General features: G+C 36.6%; 1 protein-coding gene across 1 annotated transcript in view; it reads left to right on the plus strand.

Moving 5' to 3' along the window:
- Positions 1 to 26,136, plus strand: part of LOC121383386 (laminin subunit alpha-3-like) — a 68,171-nt gene that overhangs the window by 11,988 nt on the left and 30,047 nt on the right. Inside the window, exons 4-12 of the mRNA XM_041513388.1 lie at positions 2,876 to 3,043; positions 4,973 to 5,143; positions 6,224 to 6,375; positions 7,917 to 8,227; positions 9,012 to 9,208; positions 10,555 to 10,743; positions 11,729 to 11,872; positions 14,318 to 14,464; positions 25,818 to 26,136. The exon at positions 25,818 to 26,136 is cut by the window's right edge and continues 3 nt beyond it. Coding sequence (XP_041369322.1) covers positions 2,876 to 3,043; positions 4,973 to 5,143; positions 6,224 to 6,375; positions 7,917 to 8,227; positions 9,012 to 9,208; positions 10,555 to 10,743; positions 11,729 to 11,872; positions 14,318 to 14,464; positions 25,818 to 26,136 — 1,798 coding nt within the window. The remainder of the gene's footprint in view (positions 1 to 2,875; positions 3,044 to 4,972; positions 5,144 to 6,223; positions 6,376 to 7,916; positions 8,228 to 9,011; positions 9,209 to 10,554; positions 10,744 to 11,728; positions 11,873 to 14,317; positions 14,465 to 25,817) is intronic.

Here is a 26,136-nt window from a genome sequence, read left to right on the forward strand (position 1 = left end):
TATTTATTTAATTAATCATTTATTTAATTATTTATTTATTTAATCACTTTTTTTTTCTTTTTTTTTTCCATTTTTGTCATTTTTCTTTTGTTTCTTTTTTGTTTTGTTTCATTCATTTATTTACTATAATCTACAGGTACTTTTGTGTATGGGTACTCCAAAACAACAACCCCTGGGTTAATAATATACAGTACATTTTATTTTATATATTACCCCCGGTGTTTTTATTTGGAGGTACCTGGAGGTAAATAACTACCCACAGCACGCACATACGTTTATTTTTATTGACATACCAAACGTTCTATCATATTCAGCACTTATCTTACAAATTAGCGTGACGTTAGCTCATTCAGACTAGATGCAGTGCTAGTTACGGTATTGTAACGGAAACTTTTGACTAAAATTAAAACGTGCCAACAATATCGAGTGTTTTTAACAAAATGTGATGGAATTCTTTACAGAAGACTGACATTTTTGTTGCTACACATGGGGTATATGCCTCATCTCGTAGCGCTAAACAGAAGACCGTGTCTAGACGCTCTTATTGAAACTAATGTATTTGGATTTTTAAAAAAAAAATTTTTTTATTAGCCACACCACGCGCACGCGATTATGAACCTTTAAAATGCCTTACAGCTGACATATAAGTTCCCCCTTTTTCCATTCAGTGGATCGATAAAAAATGTGCCAAATTTCCTTCATTCAAACTGCGCACCTTTTCCCCTCAATCCTACGGGACATTCCAAATTCCATAGCACCCAAATCAACCCTCCATCTGCTACCGACCCCAGTCGGGCTGCTTGTTCTCTCTTGCACCTGCAAGTGCAGGCGGTCCATTCTCACACCTACCCCAACCCTTTCCTGCCCTGGACGGAGGGGCCTGCCGAGGCCGACACCTGTGCCCATGACAGGCGTGCGCTAAAACAGGTTGTTCTGAATGTGCACGTTAATCCCTATACCATACCATACCATATCTACAGCTGAACTAGCACCCAGCTGTCTTATGAAAATTTTAAAATAATAAAATAATAAAATAATGAATGAATGAATGTTTAACGACACCCCAGCACGAAAAATTACATCGGCTATTGGGTGTCAAAGAAATATGAATTAATTCTGCCTGAACGCTGCAGCAAGTGATGATTTTTCTTATCTTGTGTAATGGTTGTCCCGAACACAGTCACTGATTATTGCCAGAGGCAGTTCCTGGTTGATAGATTCAAGCAATTAGGAGTTCCTGGTCAGGTCCGTAGCTAGTGGGGAGGGGGGAAGGGTGCAGTTGTCAACCCCCTTCGAACAAAAATGTTTGACTGGTTTTGATATTGATGTTTTAAGTATGTAACCTCTCTGAAATGGCTGAAAAACGGTTTTACACAGACTTTAGATTTCAAAATTTCCTGGGGGGGGGGGGGGGGGAATGGTCTTTTTCCTCAGACCCCCTAATGTCTTGTGCCTTCCATGCTTGTTCGTTCCAAGAATTCATCTCCCTCCCCCCCCAACAAAAACAAACAAACAACTTCCTAGCTACGGCCCTGCTGGTCCTAGTACAAATAGATCTTTGTTCAGAAATGCTTGTACATGGATAAGAAAGTTGTTTGTGGTCTTTGTTGTGTATGTGGTAGTTACTAGAAACAGGGCTGTAGCTAGAATGTTTTGTTTGGGGGGGGGGGGCAACTGAGCAGTTAACAGTCTAAAACTCCTTTTCTTTAAGTTTCTATATAATGTTTTCCGAAGAAAAAAATCTGGAGGGGGGGGGGCAACTGCCCCCCTTGCCCCCCTGCTAGCTACGGCCCTGAGAAAGCAATCGGCCTCAAAGCTGGTAGGTATTCCAGGGCCGTAGTTAGGATTTTATTTATTTATTTTATTTATTTATTTATTTTTTATTTATTTATTTTTTTAAAAATTTGGGGGGGAGAGAACTGAGTAGTTAATAGTCTAAAACTCCTTAAATGGTTAAGGAGATAAACAAATTTAAGTTTCTATAATTTTTTCCTACGGCCCTGTATTCGCAACCCGACACTACCTCCCATCGTTTAACAGCTGATAGAGAACTTGTAATATCACTACACTGACTAATCTAGGGTTTAGCTCAGTAGGTAGAGCGCTAGCCTGAAGTGCTTTAGTAGTATAGGATCGAACCCCATAAAGAATAAGGTTAAATTATTTGTTCTAATTATTATATTTTGAGTGGCTGTAAATGTCTTGAATGTTCCTGAAATGCGACCCATTTCTATTTGGGATAAAATATTACAAAAGTGATAACTGAAGCAAGAAGTCGTAAGTAATATGTAAATTGGTGCCTTTAACAAAACATAAAGCATGTCACACATTAAGATTAATCTTTTAATTTTTTTAATGTCCTATTCTGACTAATTTGAGTGTCCTCAAAAGCCTAAATCTGTTTATATGTTATACGAACTGGTATAACATAAACAAATCAGGGCTATTAGACACTAGATTCGGACTAACAAAAAGAAAAGAAAAAACCCCACAACCCCCCCCCCCCCAAAAAAAAACAAAAAAACACCCAAAACAAAACAAAACAAACCCAACAAAACAAAACAAAACAAAACAAAACAACAAAAAAACCCAATCAAACAATAACAAACCAACAAAAAAAGAAAGAAAAAAAAGGAAACAAATTTTAAAAACCCAAACCCCCCAAATATTAAAAAGATATATACACATGTATATAAATAAATAAATATTTCCTGAACTTAGCTCACTATTGCAAATATAAATATCGCACCATGCACATGCTGAGCACCAAGTACAAAATTTAATAATAAAACCACATCCCAGATACTGACATTTTGTGGGTATGTTTTACTATTACACATAGATAATTAATAATGGCTGTCATTGTTCTCAACAGAATGCCAGTGTAATGACCATGCTGACAGCTGCACGTACAATGCAACCTACGGACGCGGTGTGTGTGACAGCTGTACCAACAACACCACTGGGTACCACTGTGAGCTGTGTCTGGAAACCTTCTACCGCAACACGTCTCTGCCGCTCAGTGACCCAGAAATCTGTATCAGTAAGTTACCGATTTGATGGCTCTTCCACAAATATAAGGATAGTGAATATAAAAGATCCCTTGCTACTATAATGGAACAATGTTGCGGGTTTCTTCTCTATTTGGGGGGGGGTGAGATTTAGCTCAGTCGGTTGAGTGCTCATTTGAGGTGCTTGCGTCTCAGGAACGGACAAACTCGATGGATCAATTCAACTGATTGGTTTTTTTTCTCATTCCAACCAGTGCACCACAACTAGTCAAAATGCATATACAAGATCCCTTGCTGCATTAAGAAAAATGGGGAGCATGGCAATAGTAGTTATTTACTAGCCCAACATTGAATATCACTAGCCATGGAAGTGGGGCTACCATAATCTAGAAGCCCTAGGTTACTGGTAAGTTTAGTTGCATTAGGCACTCATGACTGAAATGGTATCTTACTGTCCACTCCGTCAAATCCAGTGGTTACATCTTCTGGTAGATACTAGGTTCAAATCCAGAGTGAATATTTAATGGCTATCAGTAAGTGGACTTGTGTAAGGTCACTACATCGACCTTCTCTTTAACTAATCACTAACCATTAAAGGGACATTCCTGAGTTTGCTGCATTATAAGATTTTCCCGACTAATAAAATATTTCTACGATTAAACTTACATATTAAATATATTTTCTTGTTTGTTTAGAATATCAGTATCTGTATATTCAATGTGTTTCTGGTCGTCTTAATATTTGTAAGAAGCCCAAACTGGATTTTGTCTTCAAATAATTTCGTACGTACGAAAACAAATATTTTAGGAACCTAGTACAAATATTAGAACAATCAGAAACACGTTTAATATACAGCCACTAATATTTTATGCAGAAAAATACATTTGATATGTAATTACAATTGCTAAAAAGTCTCTGTTAGTCGATAACATCTTTAAAATCGCAGCAAACTCAGGAATGTCCCTTTAACCCTGATGTGGCCAAATGGCCAAAGTACATGTAGATGAGTTGTGTTCCCATGGCAGTGTCTGTGCATCTAAATTTGATATAAGCACGAATATAAATTAAAATGAAATCCAAAGAAGGTGGGTATTATCCTGTATCTTGACAACCTTTTATTAAATTAATTAAACCAATCACAATACCACTTGAGGCATCCAATGGCTGTTCACAACAAAAATTATCATGAATACAAATTAAATTACGGTATCTTATTTCATATCCGTGTGTGTGGGGAACCTAGCTCAAGCAGACCACTTGACTGAGGCACTTGCACTGGGTTGTATAATCGAACACACCCTAACTAGTGTCCCACGATTGGTATAGCAAAGGTTGTGGTGTGTCCTGTCCTGTCTGTAGGAGAGTGCATGTAAAAGATCCCTTGCTGCTAATGAAAAATGTAGTGGGTTTCCTCTAAATGTCCGACATCCAATAGCTAATGAGTAATCATCAATGTCATCTACTGGTGTCATTCAGGGTTTTATCACCTATGTTTCTAGACTCCGATAATCGGCACCATTCCCCACCATTACTCAAAAGCCATGTCATTTTTTATTCCCAAATTTGGAGTAAAACATTTCCAATCAATGTAAATAATTCTCATTTTTTAATTATTTTGTAAAGGCATATTTTGAAAACAATACATGAGACTAGATATTAATTTGAATAAATACAAATATATGTATAGTATTAGTGTTTTCGATTCTAACAAGGCTTACCAAGATGTTTTTTAAATGAAACTGAAAATTCCCTAAATTTTGTAAAACAACGTTAAAATTCCCAGTCAAAGCCATGGGTGTCAAGTCAGATTTTAGAAATAAAACCTTTGTCTTTAAACAAACCAAACTTTAACTTTATTGCACATCAGATCTATATCATTGACAAGATAAGTGAGATCTGATGAGAATCATACAGAGCAGTTTGCTAAAATTAAATATAATTTTTAATTTAATATTTTACAGGTTGCGACTGTGAGCCACAAGGCATTACAGATGATGGTAAATGTCAGCAAGAAGTTGGGAACTCTCTGAAGCCCCTGGGTCAGTGCAACTGCAAACCAAATGCCACCAGTCGACGGTGTGACGCATGCTTCGATGGATTTTACGGATTGGTGGCCAACGGCAACTGCTCAGGTAAGAATCCTTTTTGCATATGTTTGTAATAAAATGTCTTTATTTAGGAAATCTAAAAAATAATAATCAAGCAACGGTATTAGAATTGCTGACTGGGATCGATCCCCGTCGGTGGGCCCATTGGGTTATCTCTCGTTCCAGCCAGTGCACTATGACTGGTACTATGCTGCATTAGGAAAAATGTAGCGGGTTTCCTCTGATGACTACGTGTTAGAATTACCGAATGTTTGACATCCAAAAGCCGATGATTAATTAATCAGTGTGCTCTAGTGGTGTCATTAAACAAAACACACAATTAGAATAGCTAAAATCTAACTGGAGATTTCCTGAAAATGCTTGTCTTGTACTCTTGAAAAACAGTAGGCCCTATTTCAGCCAAAACGTTCCCCGAAGCAGACAACCTCACAGGGAACTCTCGAGATCTTTCATTACTAAACAGCAGGTCTTGAGATATATATATAAAAAAATTCAAAACCAGCTTTAATGATATGGTTAAACCATCTGACAGAAGGCTGGTAGGTACTGGGTTCGCATCCTGGTACCAACACCAACCCAAAGTGAGATTTCACTCCTTGATGTGAAGGTGTAAGGGCATTATACTTACATCTATCTCACTGACCACCAACAACTAAACATTAACTCACTGCCCTGCACAGGCAGCCCAGATAACTGAAGTGTGTACCCAGGATCGTGTGTGTGAACTGTAATTTGAATTAAATAAAGAAACGCAAGGGAATGCCGATTCTAGCATATGAAGTACTGAAGAAAATCTTCGTATTCTGAAGAAAAAAACCTGAGATGTTTAAGAAAAATTTGTTTGCCTGAAAGCTTTTCACCATGTATTTCCAACATGTAATTCACAATATTAGTTGATATCTATGTAAAAAACCCACTCCAAAACCCCAAAACAAAACACCACCCAAAAAAGCTACATGTATTTGGTAATAATGAAAATATGAATATGTCCCGGTCCCACCCCTTCCCCAAGTGGGAGCACGTTCACCTACATATTCTAGATGTAAGGTCCTCAACAGGATCTTCAAAGGAACTTGCATTGATAAAATACAATTTATGTTGCAGCCTGCAAGTGCAATGTGGATGGAACCACGGGGAAGAGTAACGTATGCCGACAGACAGATGGACAGTGTCCGTGTAAAACGTCCACTACTGGAAAACACTGTGACACATGTAAAGATGGTTACTATTTGTTTCCAACAGGAAGACCAGATGCGGTATATACTACTAAAATAACTGCTTTGTTGTTAGATTAAAGCTTGTAGTTTCAGAACTGGCTATATATATCCAGAAGGGTAATGGAGCAATGACACAAGATTTTTTTTTTTTTATGGAGGAAATTGTTGTAAATGTTTTGTGAAAATGTTTTGTTTTAATAAATAATAGTTAATTATTAGTACCATGATTGTAACTAGAGCAGAGGGTGAGGGAAGGCAGGTGTGTGTGCAGGGAGAGGGTTTTAAGGGTCAAAACCCCCTCCTGTTCAAGGAAATTTTCTTTTCGTTTTTCAAAATAGACATCTCTACCTGATGCAGATCCACCTGGCTTATGAAAAATTTCCCCATTTGTCTAGTCCAAAGTGACTACATTACTGTCCTCCGGTTTTGTTTTATTGTTTATTTTTTGATGACCCTCTCCCTGTTATTGCACGTAATCTAGGAGTGACACAGAGTGTTGAAAAGCCATATCAATGGCAGGGACAGCTCTGACACTCGCCAAGTTCGCCCCTGCGCGTGCTGTAACCTCACCGTGGTGCAGGGGTGTAACATTCTCTTTGAGAATGGCCAATACAGCACAAAATTGAAATTTTGAGTAAAAGTCAGTATCTGTCTGTGATATTTGTATTTTTGCACAGTTCTTTACACTGTTTTTATTTAAATCTTGAATTTTTATATTGATGTTGATCATCACGTTATTTTTTTGCATTACCATAGTTTGACACCCAGTGGCCGATGTATTTTTCGTGCTGGGGTGTCGTTAAACATTCATTCATTCATTCATTCCAAGTGCGAATTTCACAAACAATTGGCGAATTTTATTTTAATTTGGCGAAATAATTTCAGGAAATAATTGATATTTTGTAAGAAAATAACGGAGTATCTGCAGTTTTTTAATTTGATAGATAATTTGGCAAAATAATTTCAGGAAATAATTGATATTTTGTAAGAAAATAACTGAGTATCTGCAGTTTTTGAAGTTTAATAGATAATTTGGCGAAATAATTTCAGGAAATAATTGATATTTTGTAAGAAAATAACTGAGTATCTGCAGTTTTTTAATTTGATAGATAATTTGGCGAAATAATTTCAGGAAATAATTGATATTTTGTAAGAAAATAACTGAGTATCTGCAGTTTTTGAAGTTTAATAGATAATTTGGCAAAATAATTTCAGGAAATAATTGATATTTTGTAAGAAAATAACTGAGTATCTGCAGTTTTTGAAGTTTAATAGATAATTTGGCGAAATAATTTCAGGAAATAATTGATATTTTGTAAGAAAATAACTGAGTATCTGCAGTTTTTTAATTTGATAGATAATTTGGCGAAATAATTTCAGGAAATAATTGATATTTTGTAAGAAAATAACTGAGTATCTGCAGTTTTTGAAGTTTAATAGATAATTTGGCAAAATAATTTCAGGAAATAATTGATATTTTGTAAGAAAATAACTGAGTATCTGCAGTTTTTGAAGTTTAATAGATAATTTGGCGAAATTTTCTGCTGACCCAGAGCTAGCCCTGAATGGTTGTGTTTTAGGAATGCACTGCATGCGGTTGTGACCCGGGAGGATCGAAGACAGCCGTCTGTGAGAATAGATACGGCACGTGCACGTGCAGAGACCATGTGGCAGGACCAAAGTGCCATCGGGTGGAGGAAAACTTCTACATTCCGGCTCTCGACAAGCTGCTTCTACAGCCGGATACCGGAAGCTGTCCAGTCTCTGCTGATCTGTGGATGGCTGGACAGCCGTTTGACGGGAATGTGTTTGCCGTGTGTCCACCTGCCGCTACCTCTGCTGTCGACTTCCAGTTTACTGATGGCCGAAACCAACAGCTTTATGTCATTTGGTATGTGGCTATGTTGTAATTTCCACATCACAATTCATGCTAATCTGTTACAGACATTTAAACAAATGGAAGTAATACTTGTTTAATGACACCCCAGCACATTCTAAATTATAGCTGGGTTTTTTTTTTTAAATGGACGGACCATTTGTTTAATGAGACTCAAGCACATTCTTAACTTTGCCTGTTTCACGGTGTGGTATTTAACATATATTTAATGGTTATTTTTACACTTGGATATTCCCGAGTACTTTAACTATTGATAGAGAACTACATGTAGGCTGCTTCTACCAAAAAGCAGCAAGAGATATTTTAAATGCATTTGTGTTTCCATAGCAAGAACAGAACAGACCACAACCTTTTAATTTATGTACCAATAATGAATTCCGAATCCATTGTTGGTGATCGATTCTGTAACATATAACACCAGACTAATGATATTGCAAGGCATTTCTGTTTTATGTGGCAAGATCTAGATCAGTCGGTAGATTCTTTTATTGTATTTTTTTCTGTCCCAACCAGTGTCCCACAACTGGTATATCAAAGGCTGTGGTATGTGCTGTTCTATCTGTTGGAAAGTGCATTTATTAAATATCCTTTGCTTCTTATGGAAAAACATAGTGCACAGGTTTCAAAATTACCAAAACCTTTTGACATACAATAGTCAATGATTAATAAATAAATGTGCTCAAATGATGTCAATATACATGTAATGAGTGTTTTAAAAAGCAGGGTGGATGTTGTTGTTTGTTTTGGGAGATTTTACAAACTAGCATGTGAATTTTAGGCCTCACTACGTCGGTGTGCGGTACTCTCTGTCTGGTACCACTCAACGGGTTATTAACCAGCTAGAAGTCACTGTGGTTGGCAACAGTGGAGCAGATCTCACTGGCCTGGTAGACGACAATGGCCAGTCTGTTGGGTCAACCTGTCCTGAGACCACATTGAGTGCAGTGTCCACGATTCCTGTTGTTTTTCAACCTGGTGAGTGAAACAATAGTATGGAATCATTATGTTTAATTTATATATGTAGCTGGTGAGTAAAACAATTTAATTAATATATTTATCTGGTGAGTAAAACAATAATATGGGCTCATGTATTTAATTTATATATTTAGCTGGTGAGTAAAACAATAATATGGGCTCATGTATTTAATTTATATATGTAGCTGGTGAGTAAAACAATTTAATTTATATATTTACCTGATGAGTAAACCAATAATATGGACTCATATATTTAATATATATATTTAGCTGGTGAGTAAAACAATTTAATTTATATATTTACCTGATGAGTAAACCAATAGTATGGACTCACATATTTAATTTATTTATTTACCTGGTGAGTAAAATAATTTAATTTATATATTTACCTGGTGAATAAAACAATAATATGGACTCACATATTTAATTTATTTATTTACCTGGTGAGTAAAATAATTTTATTTATATATTTACCTCATGAATAAAACAATAATATGGACTCGTATATTTAATTAATTTATTTACCTAGTGAGTAAAATAATTTAATTTATATATTTACCTGCACCAGGTGAGTAAAACAATAATATGGATTCATACATTTAATATATTTATTTACCTGGTGAGTAAAATAATTTAATTTATACATTTACCTGGTGAGTAAAACAATAATATGAACTCGTATATTTTATTTATTTATTTACCTGGTGAGTAAAATAATTTAATTTATATATTTACCAGGTAAGTGAAACAATAATATGGACTCATATATTTATTTACCTGTAAAACAAGTAAAACAATTTAATTTATATGTTTACCTGGTGAGTAAAAGAATAATGTGGATTTGTATATTTAATTTATATATTTACTGGTAGGTAAAACACTACTGAATTATTATATTTAATTTATATATTTACCTGGTGAGTAAAACAATAATATTGAATCATTATATTTAATTTTCTTATGCACACAGTTAGGAGAACACTGTGAGATTTATATCACATGAATATATATCTGATTGGCTATTCCATTATGATATCTTAGATGTTAAGGCCAAACCATCAACCATTATATATCTGATGTCAATATCTTTTTTAAAGACATCTGATTGGCTATTCCATTATGATATCTTAGATGTTATGGCCAAACCATCAACCATTCACTTAAATTAACATTAACAGATTACTACTTATGATATATACTGTAACTGTGCAGGTGCAGGTACCGTAAATTAGTTCAAAAAGGTTTGAAATAACTATAGTCAATAATTATAGAGAGACCTTGTGTGCAATAGTTGTTTTTAAAAGACATTATTTACACAAATATATTTCCATCTTGTTTACCCACAGGTCTAAGCACTGGGATTGTGTCAGGTAAGGCAATCGTGAACCTTGACCGCAGATGTCGCTACAAGTTCAGGCTAAGTCTTCAAGGACAGCCCGGTGACACAGAAAGCATACGTATAGACTCCATTGTCTTGATCCCTGCTCTCAGTTATGATGTCATGGGAAAATCTTTTGCAGAATATAAGCAAGCAGGCAAGAAATTATTTCTGAGATTTTAGCATATAAATGCACACTTTGGGATTTAACCCAAAACCCTTTCCTGTCCTGAACAGAGGAGCCGGTGAAAGTCAACACTTGCGTCCATGACAGGTGTGCGCTACAACAGCTTGTTCTGAATGTGCATGTTAAAACCTATGACCTGACCTGACCTGACCTGACCTGACCTAATATAACCTAAAAGGATAATGATGGGTAAAAGATGATTGCAAGGATAGTGAAACTCAAGTTCACCAATAACTGACGGTGAAATAGAATTCCTTAAGAATACTTCTGAAATAATATTTTCATCTTTTTGATAGCAGTTTGTTTAAAAGTTTGAAAATACTTTAAATTTTGATCTGGTAACTACATAGTGCTTCATTAAGACAAACTAATAGTAACATCTTAGTGTGAATTGTGATATCAGGATTGGAGAAATGATGGACAAAACCATCTTATATGCCATTATTTTCTACATGTAATTTTTACAATTGATGTGAATATTACAAGATTGTTTTGCAAATCTTTTAGTTGTTGTACAGCAAAATATTGGAGATGAAGTTACCACATACACTCTATAGTCTGTCCATCTTTTGGCACTATAATGGAAATATGTTATTAATTGTTTTTTTGACTACTTAATAAGTAATTACCATCTACATACAGGCAGGGGGGGGCAATAATTCTGAATCAAAAATATTATCATTAGTAAATCTTAAGGCGGAGATGAATTTTACTTGTAGAATGCAGGAAATTACATTTCAGGACATCTAGTTTTCAAAATCTTATGGGGGAGCATGCCCCCGAACCCCCTAGAAACTTTACTTTTCACCCTCGATCTGTCAGCCCACCCCCTGCTTCTGTAATGCTTGACATGTACGTAGTAAGTACTACAAATTGCACAAAGATGTTTGTTTATATTAATAATGTCTACAGTAAATAATTATTTCATTTTTTTTTTTTTACATTACTTGCACAGGCGATACTTCACTTCTCACTGAGAAATACATCACTTGTATCCGGAAAATGTCATCACTTTTGATGCGTGATGAAGCCTTACAACAGGAGCCGTGTGGAAGTCTTCTGAAATCTGTCGCTGCAGAACTTTATAATGGGGGACGAGGTACTTTTAATGACATTAGATACATATTTTAATTAAATACAAAAAAACAAAATATTAAAATATTGTAACAGTAGCTAGTGGGAATTTCCCTATTAGCTCAGTTGGTAGAGCACTGGATTTTGTACTGAGAATCTGTGGTTCGAATCCCCTCGGATTTGGAGCCGATGTAGGGACTGGGCGTGTTCTTAACACAAGAATACAATTATCACCCAGTCAGGACACGTAACAGTTCAACTGCCCGTGGTCCACAGCTCCGGGACGTAGCTTCACTTGAGGGGGAGTATGTAGCAGTGTTGGTATAAAGTGCTCCTACTGGCAGTAGCTAGTGGGAATTTCCCTATTAACTCAGTTGGTAGACACTGGTTCGAATCCCCTCAGTGGAGGTTGATTTTTCTGTTACAGTATCAGAAAGTGTATGTGCATATAAATTTGCTGAATGTCATAACAGGGTTTCTGATGGAGGGTTAAATGGGTATGGCGCCATACCCAATTTATTTTGCAGATTTTATTATTTTTAAGTTTACCTGTTGACAAAATTAATGACTCTTATCATTACTGTATCATTTTCTTAACCCTAACCCTGAACCTAACCCATTTTCTTTCTTGGAGGAGGCCCCTTATACCCTCTATCGACTGCAGTTGCATTCAGCACACACATTGTAAATATTCAATTTCATAGCGACATACCCAAACATTTCTTTCTGGCAGAAACACTGCATAATACTTTGTAATTTATTGTCATTCCCATCAGTGAACGTTGTTTTTGAAATTGCACACAAAAATAGTGGGTTTTTTTTGTTATTTCCAAAACGCTTTTACTGTTCTTCTTATGGCAACTTAAATTTAACTTATAAACAAAATATATTGTTCATGGAGGATAGGAAGGACTATAAATGTATTGGAGGAGAGATGAGTACATTGACATTTAATAACTGGCCTTGGTGGCGCAGTAGTTAAGCCATCGGACTACAGGCTAGTAGGTACAGGGTTCACAGCCCGGTACCGGCTCCAACCCAGTTCTTAGGGCTCAATAGGTAGGTGTAAGGCCACTACACCCTCTCCTCTCTCACTAACGACTAGCCAACTAATAATGAATCCACTGTCCTGGACAGACAGCCCAGATAGCTGAGGTGTGTGCCCAGGACAGCGTGCTTGAACCTTAATTGGATATAAGCACAAAAATAAGTTAAAATAAATAAATAATAAACAGATTTAATGTAAGGATCAGAGCTAACTGTCTTCAGTGATGTATTCCAATATATGTCCAATATACATATATATATATATGTACCTGTTGGAAATGATTCGCTCGCTCGATGCCCATCGGTGGACCCATTGGGCTATTTCTCGTTCCCGCCAGTGCACCACGACTGGTGTAACAAAGGTTTCCTCTCTCGGTATCTGTGTGGTCCTTAACCATATGTTGGTTAATATGTCAAATTTAACTGTAAATAAAATGTGTTGAGTGCATCGTTAAATAACACATTTCATTCCTTCCTTCAATATACATATATGTACTTGTTGGTAATGATTCTCTCTTATTTGTAACATAAGAATAAGTTTGTCATTGCAGTCCGGTTAGTATTAATAGTTTAACAGTTCTAGACCTTTCAGCATGAGTTGTCCATTAACTTAATGGGATGAAAAACTAACATGTAAACACAGTGTGATTGAAATCCTATTGCATACCTCACTTCGGGTTCTTCCCAGTAATGAAATCTGACATTAGCCAATGATATTTCATGTTCAGTTGACCTTTATGCTGAATGCATTTTGATTGGTAGAGTAAAAGGTCACAAGGACATGTGATAGCATTGGCTTTTTGTCAAATCCACTGAATAGGAGGAAACAGAGTTGATTGTTGTAAGATTTGATTTCAGTTAGATATACCAATCTCATTTAATGATCTTTAAATGCTTATATTAAAAACTCCCCTTGACTCTGTCCTGTAGGACTAACCTTTAGTTTTGATTACCTATATCAGAATTAATATTCAACATAATGTGTTTACGTGCTGTATGTTTTAATATAACATAAAAGCTGAACTGTTGTATCACTAGTTTTCTGTGTTTGGGTTACCTCATCCTTAGTCCATATCAGTCCAGTCTCTACCCATCGACCAACCCAGCTTGAATATCCAAGCCAAAACTCCTTTTGTGATTGAGACATACAAGCCCCCTCACTATGTCAAGGAATGGATCATTACATGGTAGTTCAATATTCAAGGGAAACTATCACTTATGCTTCCATGACTCCTCTGAGACTAGTTCAAGGAGAGTAATTTTTTGCATGTCAATTTATAATGGTATCAGTACGGTAATCTCCTAAATGGCTCCCCATAATCTAAGTTAGGGGAGCAGTTAATCACTGCCCTAATTATTTTTCACTGTGAGGTCCGGAAATCTTCTCTAGCTTTCAAATAATAAAACTTGATTCGTCTTTCAGCTTGCAACTGCGACTCAGTGGGTTCACTTCCTGACACCAAGTGTCAGATGCACGGCGGCCAGTGTCAGTGTAAACCGGGAGTGGCAGGGCGACGTTGTGACGTCTGTCATCCGGGTTACTTCAACTTCACCTCGTCGGGCTGTCAACGTAAGTAGAAACCATTCCTGTATTCCCTTTTTCAACTTCATTTTGCTATTCTGCTAATGTTTGAGATCTACCTTTCAAGCTCTTTATTTTTATAAAACTTTAGTACATGTCAATGTCATCGTCAAATTGTCGGGTTTTTACTTTATTTTGTTCCCATCTTAACACATACTCTTCCCTGGGAGTGTGAGATCTTGTAAGCAGGGGATCTGTGAATAATAGAAAAGAATATATGTTTAATGACACCCCAGCACAAAAAATACATCGTTTATTGGGTGTCAAAACAATTTGAAAACCCCCAAAACATTCCTGGTAATTTACGGTGTTTTTCATATCAGTAATGTTTTTCATATATTTGATTAGGCTGCAATCATTTCAGAAGTTTAAGATACTTTGTCAGGATTGGACTGGTAATAACTGGTAATTTAGAAACGAATTTGTTGCAGACTCATATAGTGATATCAAGCACTAAAAAACCCCACACATTTATGAAGAACTACGGTATATTAAATATTGTAGATTTTTATAGAAATCCTGACCTCACAGTATGCCAGTACAAAACAATTACATGGCGTTTGGGCTCTGCCTAAAAGACAATTCTGGATCTGCTACACTACCATATATAACTGGTGATCTTTGTCACCAGTCATCTGTTTCTGATAAAACATAACATTATAGTGTATGCATTCAATATATTTTATTTATTAAATTATAAATGTTACAGTCAAGTCTGTCAAACCAGTCATTTATCGATATGTTATGTTGGTTACACTTGCTCAATAAAAGTAATCACAATTACAATCTTCATTCCAGAACAATTTCTGTAAAATATATTTTAGTTCTTTTACAGACTGATTGTGATTATTGCTGTTAGCCTATATTTCGTTTTATTTGAGCCCATACCATAAGGCTGTTCTAGACATAATCACCTAAGATTGTGAGGGGAAAACATGTCTTGGTCATGTCAGAGGATTTGCTTATAACGTAATTGGATTGTATTGCGTAAGTTTTTACCATGCTCATATACCACAGAGGTTTCGAGCATGTCCGCCCCAGACTCATATACCACAGAGATTTCGAGCATGTCCGCCCCGGACTCATATACCACAGAGATTTTGAGCATGTCTGCCCCGGACTCATATACCACAGAGATTTCGAGCATGTCCGCCCCGGAGTTCGATCTCTTGAAAGCCAGGGACCCAACCTGGGGCAGACGTAATTGGATACACAGTTTGTTAAAGTTTGTTTTATTTAACGACACCACTAGAGCACATTGATTTATTCATCATTGGCTATTGGATGTCAAACATTTGGTAATTTTGACTTGTAGTCATCATCAGAGGAAGCCCACTACATGTTTCCATTAGCAGCAAGAGATCTTTTATATGCACTTTCCCACAGACAGGACAGCACATACCACAGCCAGTTGTGGTGCACTGGTTGGAAGGAAGGAAATGTTTTATTTAACAATGCACTCAACACATTTTATTTACGGTTATATGGCATCGGACATATGGTTAAGGACCACACAGATATTGATATAGGAAACCTGCTGTCACTACTTCATGGGCTAGTCTTTTCAGTTAGCAGCAAGGGATCTTTTGTAGGCACCATCCCACAGACAGGATAACACATACCATGGCCTTTGATATACTAGTTGTGGTGCACTGGCTGGAGCGAGAAATAGCCCAATGGGCCCACCGACGGGGATCAATCCCAGACCAATAGCACATCAAGTGAATGCTTTACCACTGGGCTACGGCCTGCCCTCGCACTGGTTGGAACAAGAAAAAAAACCAATCAGTTGAATGGATCCACCGAGCTGGTTCGATCCTGCTATGCAAGCATCTTAGGTGAGCACTCAACCAACTGATCTAAATCCCACCCCTAATTGGATACATGCACGTTACAAGTACCCAGATGCAGACATTTGTGTTTATGGTATCCTCATTTGATCAGTTCTGGAACAGTCTTAAGTATTGGTTTATATTTGAATATACATGTATTTGATGATGATTTTAATATAGTGTCTTGCAATTCTTAGTGATTGGAATACAAACTAAATAACTGTGTTGTTGTAATATATGCCAGTAGCTGGCAACTGACAAGGTAAGGCAAAACGCTGAAGCAGGTTTGGAAACGGAAAGCAGTTTTTAACCCCTTTTTTAATTTTAGTCATAACATTTTACCATCAGGGGTCTAATTCACAAAGTTTAACCACTGAAGTATTAAAAACCCTTTAAAAGGCTTTAAGTTCAGAAATACCATTGAACAAAACACAAACAAAATCTTCTGAACTAGTTCACCTTCCTCAGCATTTGCCTGGCCCTGTCCTCTCAGAAAAGAATGTACCTTGAAACTGCTTTCCATTTCTTTGTTTGCTAGGCTGTCCCAAACTACCATGCTTACAATCTACCAAAACAATCTCGACATCCAGTGAGATGAAGAGAGGAGTCCCAGACATCACAACCAGACAAGTAAATTCGGTCCAGTCTACTACAGCTAGCTCAAACACCACTGATTTACATGAGACTACTGTTCCACCAAACACTACTGTTTCAACTGAAACTATTGTTCCACCAAACACCACTGTTTCAACTGAGACTACTGTTCCACCAAACACTACTGTTTCAACTGAAACTATTGTTCCACCTACCACTACTGTTTCAACAGAAACTACTGTTCCACCAAACACCACTGTTTCAACAGAAACTAGTGTTCTACCAAACACTACTGTTCCACCGGAAACTACTGTTCCTCAAAACACTACTTTTTCATCTACCTTCACAAGGGGCAATACAACATCCACACAAATGGCCACTGGAAACTCTGCTCTAAGTCTTCTTGGGTTGTACTTGGGGCTGATTTTTGGCTGCTTGGTGTTCATTATCGTCTGCTTGCTGGCAGTATTTTTATGTCGTGATGCAAACATCAGGAAACCAAACCTGGGTGTCAGAGTAGCTGATGTGTTTGGTAAGCACAGCAGAGAAGAGAAGGCTAGAAGACAACGTCTGAAACAAATTCAGTCACTTGCACACTTTGGAGTATTGAATCCGAACAGTCCAATTTATTCTAAAGATATCAATGAACGTCACCTCAGTTGGATTTGGGGCAAGGACCATTTGGACAGTGATACCACAGCTTCCCAAGATTCCGGGTATCCTGTTCGTGATGCTCCTGTGTTCTACTTCTCTTCGGACCCAGAGACTTCTGTGTCACCAGTAGCCACTGTTGATCTACATAGTCATCATATGGTAAGACGTGACTCATTGACTACAGATGCTGAATACCGTGCCAAACCAAATGACATTAACAAGCCAAAAGACTTAAATTCAAAACACATCAAATTTCAAAATGCAAAACCACAGAGAAATGATTCTGACAGACCTATGCTTTCTTATGGTGACAGGCAGCCAACGTTTAAGACCTTCAAGTCAGAAAGTGTCATTACTGTTCCACTGATAACAGTGCCTGTTAAAAAAATACCAGATAAACCACCACGTGCCAAACCACCAATGTCACAACAAAGCAACAAAGATGACCAACATTGCAAGAATACTATTGAGAAAAATGATGGATCAGCGACCAATTCTTCCAAAAAGAATCTGACAGCATCTGATTATTTAACAAATGATGGGGAAGCGTTTGCGGGGTTTGATTCATATGATGAAATCAATGGTTCTTTAGTTTAGTATAAGAATGAGTGTCTTCGGAATTCCACTGCTAAAAATTTGTCACTTTTAGATTTCCTTTAGTAGTGGAAAGTAACTTTTGAATTTTATAGTTTACATATTTTATATCTTCATAGTTAACTCACTCTAAAAAAGGTTGTTGTAGTATAAGCCAAGACAGAATGATGTATTTGATATGTATACTTAATTAATATTAGAAATGTCCATGATATATTGTAGCATGTTTTGTGAGGTACTCACTATTTTGACAAAATAATGTCCATTGATTGTAAACAGATTGATAGCTGTATTTGTTGCATTTATGTGTTACTATGGCATAAACAGTTACACTGAACAAAATTGTTTAGGTTGGTATTATTGGAGAATCAAATTTATTACACTGCGGTGGCAAATAAACAGTGTGATATTTTACGTCTTTTGAGAGGTCACTACATGTACTTCCAATCAATTGGTCGACTGTCATACAAGTATGACGCTGCACAGATCTCATGCAAAATAAGTATGAACATATGGTTCTTGTGATTCATATTTTTATAATTGGGGAAAATTTATACTTTGCTGTCGATTCTTATAATGAATATTAACTGTATAATTTTACAAAATATATATTTTAATACTTTTATCTAGCCTTGAATATATTTTCAGTGTTGTATGTGTAAACTTCATTGAGAGATGTGTGGTATAGGAATATGAAGTTTCATTGATAAATAGCAAAATCAAGTGACCACCAAATGAAGTAATTTTGCTAAATGATATTATTTTGTCAAGCGACACCATCTCCCATGCCTCATTCAGTTGTGAAAGCAATTCTGTCCAATTTTTGTTCATTGATGTGCAGTTCCTGAAAGAGACCATTTGTATAACAACTCATGTTTCTGATTATACATCACTCACTTTCGCTTTTGATGTACAATTGAAAACACACTCATTGTAATATAAATGGTATCTCACGGGAACTCATTTAGTATTCTCTATATATCCATCAGTTACATGTAATTGTAAATTGAAAACACACTCATTGTAATATAATGGTATTTCACGGGAACTCATTTAGTATTCTCTATATATCCATCAGTTACATGTAATTGAAAATTGAAAACACACTCATTGTAATATAAATGGTATCTCATGGGAACTCATTTAGTATTCTCTATATATCCATCAGTTGCATGTAATTGTAAATTGATGTATACATAATTTTAGCATGCATGTACGTGTATAAATGTTTGTAGAAATATATATCTAAGATACAGTATTTTAAATGCACATTTTATCATTGGTAGATTGTGGAAGTATATGTACATGTATGTGTGTCATTTCATCTCTTTTATAACAAAGAAACCATTTGTTTTATTGCTTTATGACAACATAGCAAATCTGAATGACAAAACCATTATACATAGTCAGGGCCATATATCTGCACAATGCAGAGTGGAATGGGCATTTGGCGAAATAGTGGTTGGTTGATTCTATGAATCTCTATCTAGTGCCTCGTCTGTAGCAGGACAGCCACTTCCAAGGATATCACTTACTGGAGATTTCATCCCTCTTGCATTGCCAAAAGGAGGACTGCTACTCACAGACTAGGTTACTAAATCAAAACTATAGCACCAGACAGAGCTCATTAGAATTAGTACAGCTGTGGTGGCATACACTCATAAAACACTATTACTAGAGTGATGTTTGTGCTCTGGGAGATGTGGATAAACAATGACATTGTGGATAATATGGTTAACTAAGCTGTATTGTAATTACCAATAATACAATTTTTATTCCTAATATATGATATTGATGATACCGAAAAACACTCTGGGAATAACCTCTCTCTATACACACACACACATACACACATACACACACATACACACAAACAAACACACACACACACATGCAGACACACACACACACACACACACACACAGACACACACACACACATACACACATACACATACACACACAACTTTTTAGTATAAAAATTAGGATTTTTCAAGGCACTTTCTTTTGGGAAGGTGCTCATGTTCAGACTCACAAAATTCCTGAATAAATCCCAGGCTTAATATCCAGTTGAGGTTCAAGCATGCTCACTAGGTCCTTGGGACACATTTCACCTATCTGGGCTGTTGTCTAAAATAGCGGGTTAATGGTTAGTTGTTCGAGGTTAGTGAGATGATTTAACCGCTACACCACCAAGCTACATGTACATGTAGCCAGTTTGATAAAAGTTACCGTCCTCGGTGGTGTCGTGGTTAAGCCATCGGACATAAGGCTGGTAGGTACAGGGTTCGCAGCCTGGTACCGGCTCCCACCAAGAGTGAGTTTTAAGGACTCAGTGGGTATGTGTAAGACTTCTACATCCTTTTCTCTCTCACTAACCACTAACAACTAACTAACTATCCTGGACAGACAGCCCAGATAGCTGAGGTGTGTGCCCAGGACAGTGTGCTTGAACCTTAATTGGATATAAGCACGAAAATAAGTTGAAATGAAATGAAAATGATAAAATTCAATTTAAACGTGCAATTTTGAGTATTTAAAAAAAGATTAGTTAACTATTTGCAATATATCATGCACATCATTCTCCTTCCTATGACAGACCATTCTTCGATATGATGATGTTATTAATCTACATAAATGTGTATTGACATGTCATTAATGGTCAAAATGTGAATCGCCTTATCCACTGTTCACAGTAATATAAGTGTATTCCAAAACTCGGCAGCATTTGTGTGTCCCACTAACTGAAATCTCACCCACTCCCACACACCCCACACCCACCCCACAACCCCCCCCCAAAAAACAAAAAAAACAGCAAAAAAACCATGTTGGTGCAGCAAAAAAACTTTAAATATTTACAAAATATTCATTATCATTGCACACATATGCACAAAAGATATTAAAAGGCACAAATCAGATCATCACATTTTAGCTTATTATTACTCATTGACATGTGTTACATTTGTGTGTTACCATTAACTACAATACAATCAACATAAAACTGGGCATGTAGGTGTTGTGATGCAGGGCAGTTGCAACAAAACTAGTATGTATGTGTACATAACATATATAATAAATACTCTACTTAATCATAGATGCTTTAATACTAGAGCAAAATCAATGTATATGGTGTAATGTTTAAATTTGAGATGTTACGTCTAAGGTAATGGTGAAACTAGTCTTTAAAAATTAAATTTACTTAGTTCTCTCGAAACATTGTATTGTACAGGCCCATGCATAGAAACCAAGATCGGGGGGGGGGGGGGGGGGGGGGGCATGGGTCACAGGTCCCCACTTGTGGACTAAAATGTAAGTTTTTATATAATAAAGATTTTAAAAATCTGGATTGTGTCTTCGATCCACTAGAGGTATTGTAGCCAACTTCAGATATCGTTCTTATGGGCCTGTTTTACTGTAACGTAACTGCAGCTGGTTGACATTTGCAGTTTCCTGTTCAGAACATTCATTTATGTGCATCATTTGTTCCAAAGTCCACAGAATCTCAAAACTGTCTTGATGAGACCATGGGCAGGATTTAGCTCAGTCGGTTGAGCGTTCGTTTGAGGTGCTTGCGTCTCAGGATCGAACCACCTCGGTAGATCCGTTCAACTGATTGGTTTTTTTTCTCGTTCCAACCATTGCACCACAAATGGTCAAAGGCTCTGGTATGTGCTTTCCTGTCTGAGGAAAGTGCATATAAAAGATCCCTTGCTGCATTAAGAAAATGTATCTGGTTTCCTCTGTTGACCATGAGTCAGAATTACCAAATGTTTGACATCCAATAGCCAATAATTAATATATCAGTGTGCTCTAGTGGTGTCGTTAAACAAAACAAACTTTACTTTACTCTGAATAAGATTTGAATATTTTGCTAGCAGTGTACACACTGGATGAATTTGTAAATGCTTTATTCTCATTCCAGCCAGTGCACCACGACTGGTATATCAAAGGCCGTGGTATGTGCTATCCTGTCTGTGGGATGGTGCATATAAAAGATCCCTAGCTACTAATGGAAAAATGCTTAAAGACTTGGAAATAAATTTTACTATGTTAAAAAAATACTTGAAGTAAGAAATTAAGTTTAAGACAGAAACACCTCACGATGTTTTGAGAGGACTAAGTACATTTGCTTGTAACTAATATAGCTCATAAAGATGGTGGGTAATGGTAGTGACGTCCATGTATACTTTTGTAATCTATATATACTCACAAGTTCGCTTTTGCTGGACAAATTTTGATAATAAATGGTATTTTACAAGAATCCATTGTTAATTTTTTTTACATTGTGCGTGTGTATATATACATGTAATACCATAATTACCATATTTCCTCCAAAAATTTAACGTGAATTTTTCTATTGCACGTCAGTGCCAAAATACTTCTAAAAATACATGTACGACCACAGGGAAATATAAAAAAAGATTGTGAATTAAAATTTCGACCACCCTATTAACCGTACTTTTTCCTTTTCTTTTTTAAAGTCAGCTATTAATGTGTCAACGCTCAAGTCTAAGGTGTATGTGAAAAATAATTGAATTGAAATGTGAAAGTAATTATAGAGGAAATACAGTAGTTCATTTTACTATTATTATGAAAAATTTAATTATACGTAACACATTGAGTTTTGCTTGCTGTAGCTCTTGTAGTTTTAATGATCTCCCATATGAGCCTGGGATCGATCTCCGTCGGTGGACCCATTGGGCTATTTCTCGTTCCAGCCAGTGCTCCACAACTGGTGTAACAAAGGACGTGGTATGTACTATCCTGTCTGTGGGATGGTGCATATAAAAGATCCCTTGCTGCTAATCGAAAAGAGTAGCCCATGAAGTGGCGACAGCAGGTTTGCTCTCAATATCTGTGTGGTCCTTAACCATATGTCCGACGCCATATAACCTTAAATAAAATGTGTTGAGTGTGTCGTTAAATAAAACATGTCCTTCCTTTTCTTCCCATCTGAGCAACCAAATTAGGGTTCATAATTATAACAGCAATTTATCTTCATGCTTATATCCAGATACGGTTCAAGCATGCTGTCCAGGTCACACACGTCAGCTATATCTAGCTGAGTTGTCTGTCCATGCAGGACAGTGGGTTAGTGGTTAGTGAGAGAGAAGTCGTCATAGTCATCGCCGTACAGGCTCCTATATATTTATTTTTTTTGCGGGGGGGGGGGGGGGGGGCTGGCTTTTGCCCAAATTAAACAAAAATGCCTGAATCTGCATAACAATTTAAAAAATGTATTCATATTAGCATTACTGTCAAACAGCTATTTATATATATATTATTATATATTATTATATATATGGTTGTAAATGAATCACTTCGCATTTTTACTTGGATTATGACAAATTTTGATGGTAGAATGATGGCAATACCTGGTAAAAAGGTTGGCACATTTTGCCTCAATAGCTCTTTTGTCCGGAGGTTTTGCTCCAGCACCCCGCCCCCCCCCCCCCCCATCCCGTATGCTTATGGGTGTAGTGGCTTTACACCTTCCCACTAAGTCATTAAGTCATTAGGTGGGAGACGGTACTGACATGCAAAGCCAGTACCTTCCGGCCATACGTTTCAAAGCTTAACAACTATGCCACCAAGGCCCGTATTTGATTTCTTATTATTATTACATTAGCATTTTAATGGTGTGAGTTCAGTCTTGATGTTTATGTTCTGTCATTTTCAGAGTGTGTGCTAGATTGTTAAACAGAAATAAATCAAGCCATTCAACTTTATTCTTGGTCTAACAATTCTGCTAATATTCTACAAAAACATGTGATCATAACCTGATTTTTACTCCTAAACTTGCTGTGGTGGGTTTATTTTTAATTTTTAAGCAATTATTTTCAATTTTGTTTGGCTATATCTGTTATCTACGTCACACACAAAATGCATATACACTGTAAGTACTTTCCAATTTAAAAACGAGATATGTTTTGCTATTTCACTGGTCACTGTGATCAAATGATCAAATCGTCATCCGGGCCCATGCTTATAAAACATTTAGAGTCCAGACTCAATCTCAAATGATGTGGCACACATACAATTTGTATGGCGTTGCCATGACGTTACTGTCTCAGGCTCTTATTAGAGTCTCGAGTCTATAGACTCTAAAAAGTTTTATAAGCACCAGGCCAGGTACTGTGTGTAAAATACAGTGAAACCCCTCTAAACCGGAGACTCAAGGGACTAAGAAGAAAGTCTAGTTTAGAGAGGGTATGTTCTGTTCTGATGTTAAAGGGAGAACTTTCAGGTTTTTAGAGGGTCCAGTTTTGAGGAGCTTAATTGTACACATATTATGAAAAAAGTGACACCAAAAAACTTAATTTGATATTTTTCAAGTTCAGTCATGATATTAAACCAATACTAATGCTAGAAGATGATACCCGACATCCCCCAGCTGGTCTTGAATAAGATAGTCTGATATGACGAGTATTTTTTAATATGAAAAATATTAACCCAGTCTATGTTAATTGATATTTGTTTTGGCTTTGCCAAGATAAATACCAATTAACTAGACGAGGTTGATATTTTACATATTAGAAAACACGAGTAGCGAATTCTAATTATCCTATAACACTTCTAAAATAACATTCTAATTATGTTTTTAGTAAATGACAGTACTAAAGTCACCACTATCGATAATATGACGTCATCACGATTAGCACAGATTAGTTTGACGTCACGCATTTTAAACAAATATTTGAAAATGTTATGCTCAGGTACACGGGTCTTGTTGGCTTGTAAGCAAATGACCCATCCACAGCAACACATTACCTAGAGAGTAAATTTGCATACCATTATTAACCGGGTTAATAAAGTAAATTAATACATGGGTTTATGAAATGGATATCATGGGTAAGTTATAGAATAAATCAATTTATTACCCCAGCAGGCACTCATAACAGGGAAAATAAAAATCATAATTTTTCACTGAGAAATTATCATGCATTGGTTTAACGTACACTACTATTGGACGATTTGATGCCAACAAACCAGTCACCTTGTCGGTACTAAATATGATGTCATCACGATTCGGCAAAGCACATACAATGACATCACGCAGTTTCAGTGTTAAAGTTGTAATAAAATGGTAGTTTAATGCAATTCATTATAGATTTTCTTTTACAGAATACATAGAACCTTGTATTTTGAAAATTATCTGTGAACTGTGAATAAAATACAAAGTTAAAGCAAGAACAGTAAAGTAGTTTACGTCGTTTCAATATACTGGCTTTTAAAGCCCCCCAAATAGCTGGGGTAATAAATAGAATAGCCAACTCGGTACCAGTTATTATCAAATTTATATCCCTCGTGAAATAATTTTCACTTACAAAAGCTTGTGACAAGTGAAAATATTTTAACTCGGGACATAAATTTTATAATAACTGGTAACTCGTTTATTATCCTTTATGTATATATGGCCTCAGACAGATATATTGGTAACCATCCTTGTTGATATCATGGTGTATAGTGGTTTTACACCTATACCCATTGAGTCGTTAAAACTTGCTACCATCAAAATCCTTGGTTTACAATCGCCAAGCCATCCATTACTATTGTACCTTGCACCAATGCATGAGGCTGATTCCTGCAGTATGCTCCGCCACTATCAGGACAGCAGTAGAGAACACACTTGCTATCAATAATTACTTCTTAATCTCTTACCTTCAGCATGTTCCTGCGATGCCGGTGGATCTAAAAATGGTGACTGTAACAAACAGACTGGCCAGTGTGACTGTCGTCAGAACGTCGCCATGTTTGGACAGAATAATACGAATGGAATGCTGAATGACAGGCATTGCACTGCATGTGTCTCCAATTTCTACGGGTTTGGAAACACTGACGGTTGTGTCCTCTGTAACTGCGATCAGACTGGATCAACTAGCCCGCAGTGCGCTAATGACGGCCAGTGCCCTTGCAAGGAAACAATTGATGGACGCCGGTGCGACAAGTGCAAGCCATCGTTCTTTTTCTTCAGCGCAAATGGATG

This window comes from Gigantopelta aegis, chromosome 10 (assembly GCF_016097555.1).
Source record: "Gigantopelta aegis isolate Gae_Host chromosome 10, Gae_host_genome, whole genome shotgun sequence".
Classification (NCBI taxonomy): Eukaryota; Metazoa; Mollusca; class Gastropoda; order Neomphalida; family Peltospiridae; genus Gigantopelta; species Gigantopelta aegis.